This window comes from Ranitomeya imitator, chromosome 3 (assembly GCF_032444005.1).
Source record: "Ranitomeya imitator isolate aRanImi1 chromosome 3, aRanImi1.pri, whole genome shotgun sequence".
Taxonomy (NCBI): Eukaryota; Metazoa; Chordata; class Amphibia; order Anura; family Dendrobatidae; genus Ranitomeya; species Ranitomeya imitator.
In genome coordinates this window covers 339,663,532-339,680,608 of record NC_091284.1, presented here as the reverse complement: position 1 = coordinate 339,680,608, position 17,077 = coordinate 339,663,532, and the positions used below count along the sequence as shown (strand labels likewise).

Here is a 17,077-nt window from a genome sequence, read left to right as displayed (position 1 = left end):
TCGGTTTGGATTAAAGCTTTAGTCACACTAAACGACTTACCAACGATCGCGACCAGCGATACGACCTGGCCATGATCGTTGGTAAGTCGTTGTGTGGTCGCTGGGGAGCTGTCACACAGACACCTCTCTCCAGCGACCAACGATCAGGGGAAAGACTTCGGCATCGTTGAAACTGTCTTCAACGATGCCGAACTCCCCCTGCAGCACCCGGGTAACCAGGGTAAACATCGGGTTACTAAGTGCAGGGCCGCGCTTAGTAACCCGATATTTACCCTGGTTACCATTGTAAAAGTAAAAAAAAAAAAACACTACATACTCACATTCTGATGTCTGTCACGTCCCCCGCGGGCGTCCACAGGGTTAAAACTGCTTTCGGCAAGAGCGCTGCTAATGCACGCGCTGCTGCCGAGAGCTTCCCTGCACTGACTGTGTCAGCGCCGGCAGTAACAACGTGTGCTCTGCTTTACGGCCGGCGCTCACACAGTCAGCAGCCCTGCGCTTAGTAACCCGATATTTAACCTGGTTACAAGTGAATACATCGCTGGATCGGCATCACACATGCCGATCCAGCGATGACGGTGGGTGATCAGCGACCAAAGAATGGTCCTGATCATTCCCCAACGACCAACGATCTCCCAGCAGGGGTCGTTGGTCGCTGTCACACATAACGAGATTGTTAGCGGGATCGTTGCTATGTTAACAAAAGCGATATTGTTATGTGTGACGGTACCTTTACAGTAAGTGGAGTATTTTTCTTTCATTTCCCTTTGTAGCACTGCCGCAAGTACCGTATTTGTGCATATTGTGTGTCTTCTGCTACCGGAATAACAGATGCCACGAACGTTGGTAAAATAAACTTCTTTAAATTTGCTTAAGACGAAGTTCCCACGGTGGTAAAAACTAATCGTTTTTTTTGCTGCATATTCTCACTCCTTCTGTCAGTTCTTCACAACTATATAAAAATTTACAATATGAAATAAAAAAATATTAAAGGCCAAACTATAGAGGCAGAATAATTGCAGTATTATGGCACTTGAAATTTGAACAAAAATAAATATCAACCCTTTCACATCCTGTCACCCTGGCTTGTTTTCACCTTTTTGACAAGGCCATTTTTTTTACAACTCTGATATTTTTTTTGTTAGGAAGTTATAAGGGTTCAAGTTTTTTTTTTTTTTAGTTATTCCAACAAAATTTATAAAACTATTTTTTTTTTAGGGACCACATCACATTTGGACTGACTATGATGGAAAATACCCCAAAGTGACACCATTTTACAAACTGAACCCCCAATAGTGCTCAAAACCACATTCAAGAAGCTTATTAATCCTTTAGTGGCTTCACTGGAATTAAGGCAATGTGTAAGGGAAAAATGAAAATTGCATCCCCCCCACTGAAATGTTACTTTAGTGCCAAAGTGTAACGGGAGAAAATACTTCTGAGTACATGGATACCTTGTGTGTGGTGGAAAATGACTGTTTAGTGCCACAACAGGGCTCAGAGGGGAAGGAGCTTCATTTGACTTTTGGAGCGCAAAATTGGAATAGATAGAAGATGCCATGTTGGGCTCGCAGAGCTCCTGATGTGCCTAAACAGTGTAGACCTCCCACAATTGACCCCATTTAGGAAACTACTCCCCTCAATCAATCATTTTTTCTAGAGTTGCGGTGATCACCTTGCACTTGCAGGTGCCTCACACTATTTTAAACTTTATTATTATTATTTATTGTTATAGCGCCATTTATTCCATGGCGCTTTACATGTTAGGAGGGGTAAACTTTGAGCCGTGAAAACATAAAATAACAATTTTCTCACAAATGTTGCTTTAGACCCCAATTTTTCCTTTCCACAAGGGTAAGAGAAGAAATAGAGCATAATTTGGTGTCTGTTTTCTCCTGAGTATGCAGATACCCCATATGGTGGCAAACTACTATTTGGCACACGGTAGGGATTGGAAGAGGAGCGCCTATTGACTTTTGGAGAAAATTTTTGTCTAGAATAGATTGCGGATTCCATGTCACATTTAAAGAGCCCCTGAAATGCTAAATCAGCAGAAACCCCCACAAGTCACCCCATTTTGAAAACTGCAGCCCTTGCGGAATTTCTTCTAGGGGTGTAGTGAGTATTTTTAACCCTAATGCGATTCACAGAAATGCATAACATTGGGCTGAGTCTATGGAAAATTACTATTTTTTTTCCACTATAAAGTTACTTTGGCCCTAAGTTTTCAATTTTCAAAAGCGATAATAGGAGAAATTGCATGAACAAGTTGTATAGTTCAGTTTCTCCGGAGTACGCCTATACACCCCATATATGGTCAAAATCGACTTTTGAGCCACAGTGCAAAGCTCAGATGGGGAAGTACTGCAATATTGAGATTTTGCTGGAATGGTTTGAGGGTGCCATATCACATGGGCATATCCTCCTAAGGAACAGCAGATTCTCTCCCACCCGACCAATCCCCATAAGTGACCCCATTTTGCAAACTACACCTCTCAATGAATTCATCTGATGGTGCAGTGATCATATGGATACCACGGGTGTGTCACAGAATTTTATACCATTGGGCAGGGAAGAAAATATAATTAAATTTGTGCCACACTCCTATTGTTTTAGCCCCTCTGATTTTACATTTTCACACTGGGAAATGGGTAAAAATGGCATCAAAAGCTGTCTCACAATTTCTGCTGAGCGTGGCAATACCCAAAATGTGAATGTATAGTACTGCTAGCCATACTGAGAGACTCAGGAGGGACGGAGTGCTATTTTGACTCTTGGAGAACAAATTCTCGTAGAACTGTTTGCGGACTCCATATACACAGCCCTCTAAGTGCTAGAAGAGCAGAATACCCCCCTTGAGGGACACCCCTTAAGGGATGAAGATGATGATCACCGCACTTCTCATGATGTTGCCTCATTCGCGCCACCAGGCCTTGCATCTCTTTGTTGCATTGTTTGCATTTTGCACGCATGCCTGCCTTACCGATAGGCGAAGGAGCTTCATTAAAATATTCCCAAACTGGGTCTCTTTTACGGCCTGCTGCCATTATAAGGAAAGAATGTAATAAACCTCAGATCGTACACACAAACAGATCCAGACTTGTCTGTCTGTGGCTATGCTGCAGTATTGTGCTCAAAGTTTCACTTTCATTTTCTTGTCTGCTTGCCCTTCCTCCTCCTCACACTTAGATTCACATTCTTCTTGTGTTGTGCAGATCTATTCCACTCCAAACAATCAGAAACATATTGTCTAACTTCTTGGACTTGGCACTGAAGGGGTTGATTCTGTATTCATAGGTTTGTAGAACAATAGGATTAAGGTCTTTTTCTCAACTCTGTTCATGTTGTAACATTTTTGCCGTGAAGAAGAGGCTGGGACCTCTGCGGAGTCAAATTCAGTTTTGAGAACTGCGTAAGTAAAGCGAGCGTCTGTGATAATATAGGAGAGAAACTGCCCACTAATCCTACAGAAACCTCTGTAAGAGCATGGCATTGTGAATGTTACACATATACAGCCTTTATTCTACTGAGTTAAACAACTCAGCTTTATCTCATGATGGAAGAACCTTTGGATGGTAAAATATTTTCCTCAAAAAGCAGTTTATTGAAAAAAATCCGATTTAAATAAAAAAAATCCGATTTAAATCAAAAAAATCCGATTTAAAAAAAAACAAAAAAAAAACAAAACATTGATTTTTATCCACCCTGTTCAGTACTTTGCTCTGCCCTCAACAGGGCAGACAAAGTATGCCTGCGCCTGAGCCGCAGCGTGAAAACAAGAAGAGGACGTCATCGTAAGAAGATGGGAGGCTCCGGACCGCGACGCCCATTGGACCTGACTGCACCTGGACCGCCCCTGGGTGAGTATAATATAACCTCTTTTTCTCATCTTTCAGGATACATCATGGGCTTATCTACAGCTGAATGCTGTAGATAAGCCCATAATGCCGGTGGGCTTAGCTCACCTTCGATTTTGGGGGTGACAGGTTCCCTTTAAGTTGACTTATTGCTACAAAAATGTGGACACTACATGTGGCTTTGCCACACTCTGGCTCAGAAGGGAGGGGGCATTTGGATTTAACGCAGAATTTGCTAGATTTCTTATGGAGGGCGATGAGCCATAGAGCTTTTCTAGAGCCTTTGTGCTACCAGTAATGTGGAAGCCCCCTTTATTTCTGTTAACAGATGATGGACCTGAGTGGAGATTTTTTTTGTGAATTGAGTTGAAACTTTTATTGGGAACATTTTACATAATTTTTGAGATCAGTTATACGGGGCTCTACGCTGACCACTTACTTTGGGGTTTCCATCTACCGTATATACTCGAGTATAAGCCGAGATTTTCAGCCCATTTTTGGGGGTTGAAAGTCCCCCTCTCGGCTTATACTAGTCATACCCAGGGGTCGGCAGGGAGGGGGAGAGGGGGCTGTCTAATTATACTCACCTACTCCTGGTGCGGTCTCTGCAGGTCCCTGCTTCCCCGGCGCTGCAGCTTCTTCCTGTACGGACACTCACATGGTACCGCTCATTACAGTAATGAATATGCGGCTCCACCTCCCATAGGGGTGGAGCTGCACATTCATTACTGTAATGAGCGGTAACGGTGGCCGCTCAGTACAGGAAAAAGCTGCAGCACAGGGGAAGCAGGGACTGCACAGCGCCAGGAGCAGGTGAGTATAACTGTGAGGGCAGCGCTGCGCGATATTCACCTGCTCCTCGTTCCGGCGCTGCGATTTTAATCCTTACAGTGTCCTTACAAAAAAGAATTAGGTTTCCAAAATTGTGCTGATGTAAAGCTGACATGTGGAAAATGTTGTTTATTAACTACTGTATTTTGTGTGACACAACTCTCTGATTTAAGGGCACAAAAATTCAAAGTTTGAAAATTTCAAAATTTTTGCCACATTTCTGTTTTTTGCATAATTAAATGCAAATCATATCAAATAAATGTTACCACTAACATGAAGTGCAATATGTCCTCCTCTAGTCCCCTCTCATCTCTTCCCACAACGGCATCCAAGACTTCTCCCGTGCTTCCCCCATACTCTGGAACTCTCTAGCACAACCAGCTCTTCCCTCTCCTAGTGTATCCTCACCCACCCCCTGCAGACTGGGAGCCCTCACGGGCAGGTTCCTCCCTCCTTATGTACTCGTGTGCCTTGTTATCTGCTCATGTTTAATGTATTTGTCTATATTTGCCCCGTATTCACATGTAAAGCGCCATGGAATAAATGGCGCTATAAAAATGTATAATAATAATAATAAAAAAAGTTTCAGAATTGGTGGAATCCTGCATCGCTCCAGTTGGTCTCCGGCGAAAAGTAACCTGCCAGCATCTTCAGTGTTTCAGTTAGAAACTGCGCTCATAAGATGGCGTTGCAGAACCGGTGTGGCATAGAAAAGCTGAAGATGTTGGAGGGTAAGTATATGATAGGGGGCTTACATTTAAAGTGCCACTACAGCGCTGAAAAAAACCTGCTGCAGTGGTGCTTTAAATAAATTAATTAAATAAATTAAAAAAGTGGGGTCCTCACATTTTTTGTAACTAGCAAAGATAAAGCAGACAGCTGTGAGAGTCCATGGTAATTGTGCCCTTCCCAGCCTAAAAATACCAGCCTTCACCCTCCCCAGAAGTGGCGCATCACATAAGATGCACCAATATTAGCACATTTCCATCGCTCTTCCTGATTTCCCTGGTGATATGGCAATTAGGATAATGGGGCTTGGGGTTGATGTTAGCTGTAAATGGTTTAAAACACAGCTGACATCAAGCTCTGGTACTCGTAATGTGCAGATGTCTATCAAACACCACCAGAACTAACCCAGTAAGAAAAAAGAAAAACATACACCCAAATACTTTATTGAAATAAACATTACCCGACACTGTCCCTTGTTCACCAATTTATAGAAAAAACTTCCCACACAGGTCCAACGTAGTTCACAAATGGAAACTTGGAAACAGACATAGAAACACAAAGAAATACCATCTAGACACTCTCCATCATTTACCACTTTATAAAAAAAAAAATCCTACTCTGGTTCGCCGTAGTCCTCCAAATCTGACATAGCTCATACTCTAGAGCAGGGGTCCCCCAACTCCAGTCCTCAAGGCCCACCAACATGTCATGTTTTCAGGATTTCCTTAGTCTTGCCCAGGTAATAATTGCATCACCTGTGCAATGCAAAGGAAATCCTGAAAACATGACCTGTTGGTGGGCCTTGAGGACTGGAGTTGGGGACCCCTGCTAGAGTGACCGGGAACATCTGAAGAGCAGTGTTATCAGTAACGTCACTCACTTCAGACATTCCTGGTCACTCAGTTTCCACCTAGGTCCACAGGTTCCTATTTAGCACAGTCTGATGGACACCTCTCCTTTACTAGTACCAGAGATTGATCTCAGCGGAGTAGTGTCCAAAAACACACCTGAGATCAACCCCAAGCACCATTACCCCAATTACCACAGTACCAGGGCAATCGGGGAGAGCCAAGGCAAAGCACCAGAATTGGCGCATCTAATGTGACGTGTCACTTCTGGGGCTGGTATTTTTAGGCTGGGAAGGACCCAATAGCCAGGGACCTTCCCAGCCTGATAACATCAGCCCACAGCTGTCTGCTTTAACTTCGCTGGTTAAAAAAAAAAGGGGGGAGATCCGAAGTAATTTTTTTTCCTATCATCATCATCCATCATAAAAAGGTGTCTAATAAGCTCCACAGGGTGCAATTTTGTAGCATGTTATGGGGTTGTTAAATTGTTTGTTGCTCTATCTCTATAGAATTCATTGCTGTCCAAAAAAGTATAAAAAATGCATGTATTACACACTGTTTTTTCCTGCTAAGGGATGACAATATTCAGAAATGGTGCAGAATTTTCTGCATCCAGTTCAGGGCTGTGGAGTCGGTAAGCCAAACCATCGATTCAGACTCTTCTATTTCCCTGACTTCATTCCCCAGCACTGCCTTCAGGTACGGACTGGGGCTAAAATTCAGCCCTGGCATTTGAAGTCACAGAGGCCCATGTTGTCCCCATGAACCAGATGGGATATATTACTAATATTACCCTGGATGGAGAAAAGGAAGATTTTCTAAAAAAAACAATATTTCTAATGATGCCCGTGGCCTGCTGGGGTAAGTGATGGAGTCAGCGACTTTGTGCTCCATCTGAACTCTTAACAGAATCTCAAGACATCCATACTGTTAACAACGTAGCAGACAAGGCAGGCCACATCCAGACAGGCCCTTCTCGCATTTGCCAGAATTGCCAAATGGCCAGTCCGGCCCTGACTGCCTCACTACTTGACATGTTCAGATACTGCAGGACAGACTCATCTCCACTAAAAGCAGAGATCCTTAGATCCGGAATAGAGCAGACATTTTATAACGTTCCCAAATTATTATAAAAACATTTACAGCGCATACTACACTGAACTGATGAACCCAATTTATTATATATTTTAGGAGTAGGTCCATTTTATGCCGGCTCCACCAAAATGGACACAGACTCAACAGCCCTGGTCCAAATACTCAATGTGTGTACATACCCTAAATGTTCCCAAAGCCCTTATTCTCCAGAAAAAGGTCGTGTACCTGGTAATAGGTGAATCCTATAGCGCCAGTCAATTTACCCTGTGGATGAAATGTTACTGCTTCTGTAATACCCATCTATTTATAGCCCTATTTTCTTAATAAAACCAAATACTTGTTAGCTCCTTCTCAGCATGTGATGTTAAGGTGCGTCACATGTCGGGTGCTGGTGTATGGAGGTGTCTCGGGAGCTGAACTTGTGTCACATATTGTGGATACTGATGGTATTACCCAGCCAGTATTATGTAACAGCAGCGACTGGTGCTTGCTCCGATCTCTGCTGTTTTCTGTTTTTTTTTTTTTTTTAAATCTATTTTATTTATCATTTATTAACATAGTATCCACTGTACCCCTACAAATTATGTATTATCATCAATGTCCCCTTAAAGCTAGTTCAATAAGATGGGAACTCCCATTCAAGACCTGGGTATAATGATGATGTCAATAATATACTTCTGACTCTCAATCAATATTGTGTGGTTGCATAGAAAAGAATGAGCAACTAAAGAATCTTATTTATACACTCAGTGCATCCAACTTCATACACAACTCGCAATCATACCGATCACCATGCCCATGAGGTAAAACTTTAGGGGACAGCCCCCTAGGGGGTTTAAAAAAAGAATAAACAGAAGTAGCTCAGACCAAAGTGGAGGAACAATATGGAGCGGACAATACAATGTCCGGAGAATGGAACGGACAATACAAGCCAAATCATTCCAGACTATCCCATACCTCTGCAACCTTTCTGGGGTATAATGAGCTCGATTTAGAAATTTTGTCTTAGCTGTTTGACTCCTATATGCTACTGTCACTCTGCCAGAGGCATCTTATCTCTGCAATATGGGTGGCATGTCATTTCAAGTATCCATCAGCCTCACTGCAACGCGATCATGGCGTTCTGATGGATTGCCATGGCAGCCAAGGGGCTTCATGAAGTCCCCCATTGCTGCCATCTTGTTAATGAAAATGATCAAACCATCATATGTTTCCCAAAATGGTATTGATTTTAAAAAAGAGAAATTAACTTCATACATCTTAACTGTTGGAATAATGAAAACGATAGGGGCCTCTTTACAAATTGGACTATATATATATTTTTTTTCCATCACTTCTATAAATTCTTTTTAATCATTTTTAAGTTTTCCATTTCCATAGTAATACTGACCTAGAGCCTCATGTTGCCAGGTCACTTTTACCACACATTAAATGCTGTAAAAATAATAGCCAAAAAACTGGAGGAATTGCTTTTATTTCACCACACTTGGATTTTTTCCCCCCATTTTCCAGTACATTTGTAAGGTTTTTAATGATATCATTTATTTTACCAAACTTGTTCATCAAAAGAAAAAAAAAAAGTTTTGGCTCTTGGAAGAAGGGGAGGAAGAATATGAAAATTGCCAAGTTTAAAATGGGTTATAAAAGAGTAAATGTGCAGTGAGCAGAGAGTAAGAATCGGAAACTTAATTTGCCTGTAAGAAGAAATCCGAGCTATTAACTAGCTATTTTTAGGTGGCCTTCATTTCAAGTGCCAGTCTTTTCCAAAGAAAATATTTTATGTGTTTAACTACGGTATTTATGAAATAGCTTATATAAGTGTTATTGTGAAATGGCAAAATGATACTTTTCCTTTATAGGGAATCTGTCAGAAGGATTTCAACCCCAAACTACTTATATACACCTGTAGCTCATTCAAAGATCAGTCCAGCAATACCTTTACATGGCCAGTCTAACAACATTATTGAGAAATCACCATCTGAAGTCAGAATTGATATGCAAATGCTGCTGTAGATGTAAAGCCTCTGTCACTCCACTCTGTTTCCCGGCCAGCGTTGCTTCCTTTTGCTTGACTGATAGCCTCTTTGTTGTGTGACTTCAGACAAAGTAGCAGTCAGTCTAGCTGGGGAAGGCAAAAGAGCTGGAGTGACAGAGTCTTTAGAGCTGCAGCATCATTTGCATAGCCATTCAAACACCGATTTCTCTGGAATGGAGAAAGGATTGGCCATGTGAAGATATTGCTGGTCTTGTATTTAACCCCTTCAAGACGCAGCCCTTTTTCGTTTTTACGTTTTCGCTCCCCTACTTCCCAGAGCCATAACTTTTTTATTTTTCTGTGAATATGGTCATGTGAGGGCTTATTTTTTTGCTGCACGAGTTGGAATTTTTTCCCTGTGTTCTACTACAAGACATGGTAAAACCAATGGTGTCGTTCAAAAGTACAAGTGTGTGAAATTGCAAAAAAAAGTGCAATCCCACACTTGTTTTTTGTTTTGGCTTTTCCACTAAATGCTAAAACTGATCTGCCATTAAGACTCTCCAGGTCATTACGAGTTCATAGACACCAAACATGTCTAGGTTATTTTTTTATCTAAGTGGTGACAAAAAATTCAAAACTTTGCTTAAAAAAAAAAAAAAAAAAGCGCCATTTTCCGATACCCATAGCGTCTCCATTTTTCGTGATCTGGGGTTTGGTTAGGGCTTATTTTTTCCGTGCCGAGCTGACGTTTTTAATAATACCACTTTTGTGGTAGCGAGCAGGTTAATACTTTTTTTTTATTGATAGATCGGGCGATTCTGAAGGCGGCGATACCAAATATATGTAGGTTTGATATTTTTTTTGTTTTATTTAGGATGGGGCGAAAGGGGGGTGATTTAAACTTTTATATATTTTTTTTATTTCATATTTTTAAAAACATTTTTTTTAACTTGTGCCATGCTTCAGAAGCCTCCATAGGAGGCTAGAAGCTGGCACAACTCGATCGGCTCAGCTACATAGCAGTGATCATCAGATCGCTGCTATGTAGCAGAAATGCAGGCTTGCTAAGAGCACCGACCACAGGGGGGCGCTCACAGCAGGCCAGCATCATTAACCATAGAGGTCCCAAGGACCTCTATGGTTACTGTCCTGACACATCGTCGACCCCCGATCATGTGACGGGGGTCGGCGATGCGCTCCTTTCCGGCAGCGCGGCCGGAATCGGTAGTTACATGCCGCTGTCAGCGGCATTTAACAGGTTAATAGCGGCGGGTGAATCGCGATTTCACCCGCCGCTATTGCACGCACATGTCAGCTGTACAAAACAGCTGACATGTTGCGACTTTGATGTGGGCTCACCCCCGGAGACCACATCAAAGGGGGTGACACGACATTGCAGTAATAGTACGGCGCATGTCGTGAAGGGCTAAATGTGCATATAAAAGGTTTGGGGATGAACATCATGCTGACATTCCCTTTTAGAAGAGTTGTCCAGGCAAAAAGAAAATGTTCACTAGGCTCTGAAGTTTTAAAAGAAATAAATTATGTGGTACTCGCCTACTGACACTATCTGGCCGCTCTGTAGTCTGCACTGATACAGGTAGTAGAGATTTACCGTAATCGCTCCACCAATAGCAGGTCAGCCAATGCCGTTGATTGGCTGCAGCAGTCAGGTGACTTGAGCAGCACATCATATGATTTTCTGATGACACGCGACTCTGTAAACCTGACCCTTGCATTGAGAAGCCTGTGTTGGATCCAAGTGGCTTCGAGTAGGCGAATATCACTTGGTTTGATACTTTACTGCTTTTTACCCTTTGTGCAAGCAAAAAAAATCGCTGATTTACATCAAAGTTGCTGAGTATCAAGGATCGGTGGAGTTTACCTGCTTGTATCCCAACTGATCCGTGTACACAGGGCTCTAAAATGACAATTAATGAAGCATTTCATATCCCCGATCTTGAGCATTACGCCAAATTGAGATGTCCACCGATCATGGTTTAAGTGCAGAAATAATAGTCATTAGGCTGCAATTGCAGGCTGTGGCCAAAATCCACAGCAGTTTAGCACATTTAACTGCTCTTTAAACAATGATCTGTTTCATCTCCGAATCGCACGGAGCAGGTATTCAGCTAAAGCGTATAAACGAAGTCTATAATTAATAGTGGATCATGTTCAATTAAGGGGAGATTACCGCATCTTGAATGTAGAGGTTCTGTCGGCTCTTCTGACTTTGTTTTAGGGAACAACTAATTATTCTCAATATAATTCTGGGGAAACACAAAAAAAAAAAAGAAATCTCCTTTGTACTATTCCTTATCTGATATTCCTAGCAATGCGTGAATAAATGAATTTGCATCATGGGAAAGGGGTCGGTTTGGTAACAAAGAAAAATGTATTAATTCCCGTTCTGTGATCTTTGTGTGACATACAGCCTCGCCCTCACCCTTGCAGAAACTAGGGACAAGGGGGTTGTGCCTCGTCACTACCTTGGTATCATTTTAGCGCTGTAAGCCTGGGTTTTAATGCTACTTTCCTTTTAGCTCTTGACTAGCTTCAGCAAGGTGTCACTTCTTTAGTAGTATAAGGTTGAATGTTAACTTTTTTTTTCTTTTCTTTCCCTATTTGTAATATGTAATTTTTGGTTCAATTATAGGAGCTCCATGGGATTTCACTTTTAATGTGAAATTTTATCCACCTGACCCTGCTCAGCTGACAGAAGATATAACAAGGTAAAGTCTCTTAAGCTAAAGTCATATGCTCTGACAATAGTGTATTTTGATTCCCTACAGCGTGCTGTCAGGATTTACTGGTGCCAGGAGCAGGAGGTCATGTGAAGTATGTGATATGCATACTCCTGGCCACATTCCAACTAGATGAGCGCGGGGCCACTACATACAAGTGAATTGAGCAAGACCACGCATGTCTAGTCAAAATGTGGCTGGAAATGTGCAGCTCACATACTTGGTGGTCACATGACCGCTCAGTCTTGCTGTGGACACTGGAGGATCCTAACAGCACTGGTGCGTGATGTGAGGATTTACACGTCTTAAGTCATATGGACAACCCCATTTAAACGACTGCAAATAAGCACAAGCACAACAGTGCAATATTATGATTGGTGCCAGTTAACTTAAAGGTAATATGCCATTAAAAAATAACTTGTTAAAATCAGGATTTTTGTGTTGCTTGTATTTTTTAAAATAAATATTGGCACTGTTTTGTTTTTACCTCAGTGTAGCGATCTTTATTAAAAAACAAAATTAGTAATGTTAGCATTTTCACACTGGCCGATGGGGCTTTTTTTTTCTTTTTTAGAAGAAAATTAACGCTTTATTGTAGTGATGTCATAAAGCGTTAATAATGTATGTTAACCAAGGTCCACAATGACAGAAACATTCGTCATGGCCTGTCTGTATCGAGGAGTTTATACTGAAATGCTGACCATAATAATTTTTACTTTGACCAGTGGCATGGTATGACCGCCGATCAGTAACCTTATACCAATCAGCGGTCGTTTGAATGCTTATTTACACAAGTAAACAAAAGCAAACAATGCACTTAGCCATTACACATTGCACTTAGCTTAGATGACTCTGTGCACAGGCTGCCATTGGATGATGCGCCGCCGAGAGATTCTTTTACGCTGCGCAAAAAATCATTTCACCCAATCAATGAGCAAGATAATCGTGAAACAAGCGTTAACAATGCTCGATCACAATTACCTTTCAGGGTAAATGCCTCCTGACACATACTTCCTGTCGCTTTAGAAAGTTTCCAGCAGTGGCAGGGGGGTGTGGTTTGCAGGGGAAGGGGGTTTTGCAGGAGCTCCTGTAAATCCCCCCCCCCCCCAAAAAAAAAAGCAACATTAGTGTACTTTAAGAGTGGATTTTCTTTTTTGAGCTGACAGAAGCTGAAGACCTTCGGGAACATGTCTGGATCGCTAAGAAAAATATGGACTTACTGACGAAAAAGCCCTTTCCAGGACGGAGAAATATCCCCGGGAAAACTGCTCATTCATCTCCCTCATCGGCTATGTGGAGGACACCAGCTAAAATGGCCACCGACGCAGGACCAAAAAAGAATTTCTACAACAGACTCGCCACCTCCGGTCTGAATGGCCGGAAGATACCTGGAGCATTGCCTACGAATTTGGCGCAGGGAGAGAAGAAATCCGGCCTACATGCGGTTAAGGCATTAGCCGCTGAAGAATTCACAGACCGCCGGCAGATGGCAGCGACACCTGGGACATTAAAGAGGAGCGACGCGGCACTGTTGGGAGAAAGATGTCGGGACTCCCCTGACTCACCGGGATCCGTGGAGCAGGAAGCAGAATAAATTGCCATCCTCCTCGCCGGCTGTCAGCAAGGAGAATAGACGCCGGAGAATCACCGCAGAGAGGGAGGTGAAACCGGCTTTGCTGCTGAAAGAACATAGGGAGCCTCCTCCTGCTCTGGCGGAGGCGAGACTCTCCGGAGCCCTGCCTGGCCGCCGGGGATCCGGGGGAGCTTCACTCCGGTCTGCAGTGCTTATGATTAGGAAGGAGGACGGAGGATGCGCTGCCAGTCAGCTGATCTCAGATACTGTGAGTAAAACACTGCTTCAACACCGTGATGATCTGCAGCCACCCTCACATTCAAGGAGGTGTGCTACCCCTAAATCCCCTTACAGGAGCTTAAAAACCACGGGGCATATGCAGGGGGACAAAGATTATGCAGAGCCACCAGATAGAAGTTTAATAGACACGAGTTGTGCTGCCAAAACCAAACATACATCAGATCGTTCAGTTGAGAGCCATGGCAGCTAGCAACCCTGCTCTAAAATAGAGACATATGCCATCCCTAAAGATGTAAATATTAATCCCATAATTAAGGGGAGGGAAGGCACCTCAGGACAGTGGTCACAAAAGGTGATTGTGTGATATTTTACTAGATGACACTGCTGAATGGAACCTTACATCCACCTGCAGAGTTCTGAGAAAGTTCAAACATTTTATACATCAGGAGACTGTGCCACCTTGACTCTTGCAACCCCATTACAGATTTCAAAGATGGAAATCTTAATAACCCTAAATCCTCTATCCACATTAATGTGGATTATAAGTCTGATAAAAATGTTGACACCTTTTGATAAATCCTCCTGCCCTAGTGGGTCAATCTCCAACGACTTGGCTACAACAAAAGACTGTAGTCATAGTCGTCCTCTGGTGAACGAAGGTAATGCACTGCTGCATAGCAATGGCCATATGACTGTCAATCATACAGAAGATCCTTTCAACTTTAAATACCTTAGATTTGCAAATGTCTTGGTTAGATTCTTTGATGGAACAGAATATGCTTCATCTTATAACCTTTCAAAATAAAACTACAAAATTTACCTCTACTGTAGAACCAGCCAATAATAAAAATAGTGACACAGAGTATCATTCAGATTCGTCAGATTCCTACCTTGTCTCACACTCCAAAACAGACGTTTCTTCTATTTCTCATGAGGAACTAGAGTGTCCACTCAGAAGACTTTACTGACGTGGCAGACTCCTCTTATCATGGGGGGAGTGATTTTCCCTATGAGGGAGATTCTGTTGATACTTCATCTCTACATTCCTATTCAGAGTCAGAGTGTTCCAACGGTTTCGGGAAGTCCGATCTCCCGGATAATTTCTCAAAGCATTTAATTACAAGAGATACTAGTCAGAAGCAATTTTCTATGGAGTCTAGGGTGCGCCCTTCTAATTTATCTCTAGTGGACAGTATACCCGCTTATGAAAATTCTTCATCTGAAAGGTTTATGATTAACATTTGTAAAGCTTTTCTAGCATCAGCGGATATCACAGGTATAGGTACTGGTGGTAATTTGAAAATTTCATTTGGGACCAATACAAAGACATCTGTCTCTCAACAAGCAGATAAAGTAAAGGCCTCCGAGACCTTTTTCACAAAGCTTTTTGTTAGAAACTCTATCTTCTATTGTTAAAGACCCCAATCCAAACGTTATCAATGCCCCTGACACCCCTCTACTCTTTCCAAAAATAATTGATAAGACGTACAAAAATTGAGACCCCATTTTCTAAGGACGTTAAGGCTATGTGCACACGTTCAGGTTTTTTCGCGTTTTTTTCGTGTTTTTTTTGCGCTAAGAACACTATAAAAACTCATTAAAAACATACATTATGCATTCTATCATTTAGAATGCATTCTGCATGTTTTGTGCACATGGATGCGTTTTTTTTTCTGCGAAATAAATGCATCGCGGTAAAAAAAATGAGCATGTTCATTATTTTTGCGGATTTTCTGCGTTTTTCCCGCAATTCTATGCATTTAGGAAAAACCGCACAAAAAACGCGTCAAAAACGCACAAAAAACGCATGCGGCTTTCTAGCAGAAATGTCCGGTTTTTGTCAGGAAAATTTCTGCAAGAAATCCTGACGTGTGCACATACCCTAAAAACTTTTCTATAATCTCTGATTCCCTGGAAAAGATTCAAAAAGATATTCTCTCTTCTAAAAACAGCTTGGCTAATTATGAAGATTTTACAAGAAAAAACAACCTGAAAAATTAGGAATTCTGGAATCGGTCCAGCCCTCTCAATTAAAAGATTATATCTTTACAATGATATCTGACTTGCTACCTAAAGCCAAAGATAAAACCTTGTTGAGAGGGCATTTAGAATCCCCAGGCCACTCTCTCTTCCTCCAGATATAGCAAGAGAAGTTGTGTCCTTTTACCCTGGGTGGGTAAGGAATGATCTTCTTGTCCTGACAAGAAATTCAAAAAACCTTGCATCTCTGTATGACAAAATAACTGTTCAAAGTCTAGAGCTACAATGTAAAAAATAAATTATATCACTATACAACTCGAGAACTCTTGCACGTCGGAATATCCTATCACTGGACCCAGACTTCCACCTTACAAGTCCTTACAAGTGAAATTTGCGTCAAAATTAATAGCCATCTCATCTCCGGAGGAAGAAATTGTATTTTTGAAAAAAAGAAAGAAATCATGTCCTCGTTGGCTTCATGTGAACTCTTTTCTTCGTCCCACCAGGCCTCTGTCCTACTTGATGGAACTGGATGCTAATTTTGCTACATTTCCCATGGGGTCTTCTCATTTATGGATTACAGTGTAACTTCAATGTTTTGCCTAATTATTAAGTAATTATTAAAATCCTATTCTACTTGCTACTGTTTTAAATGAAACGATCTTTCCCTCCACTTAAGGTACCTTCACACATAACGATATTGTTAACGATATCGTTGCTTTTTGTGACGTAGCAACGATATCGTTAATAAAATCGTTATGTGTGACAGCGACCAACGATCAGGCCCCTGCTGGGAGATCGTTGGTCGCTGAATAAAGTCCAGAACTTTATTTCGTCGCTGGATCTCCCGCTGACATCGCTGGATCGGCGTGTGTGACACCGATCCAGCGATGTCTTCACTGGTAACCATGGTAAACATCGGGTAACTAAGCGCAGGGCCGCGCTTAGTTACCCGATGTTTACCCTGGTTACCTTCCTAAAAGTAAAAAAAACAAACAGTACATACTTACCTACCGCTGTCTGTCCTCCAGCGCTGTGCTCTGCACTCCTCCTGTACTGGCTGTGAGCGTCGGTCAGCCGGAAAGCAGAGCGGTGACGTCACCGCTCTGCTTTCCGGCCGCTGTGCTCACAGCCAGTACAGGAGGAGTGCAGAGCACAGCGCTGGAGGACAGACAGCGGTAGGTAAGTATGTACTGTTTGTT

The 17,077-nt window shown here is 42.2% G+C and overlaps 1 protein-coding gene across 16 annotated transcripts in view; it reads left to right on the top strand.

The window, feature by feature from the left end:
• The window catches only part of LOC138669913 (protein 4.1-like), a 405,915-nt gene that overhangs the window by 185,730 nt on the left and 203,108 nt on the right, over window positions 1-17,077 (top strand). For all 16 annotated transcript variants that reach the window (XM_069756785.1, XM_069756784.1, XM_069756783.1 and 13 more), the window contains exon 6: window positions 11,995-12,070. In XM_069756785.1, the coding sequence (XP_069612886.1) occupies window positions 11,995-12,070 (76 nt within the window). The remainder of the gene's footprint in view (window positions 1-11,994; window positions 12,071-17,077) is intronic.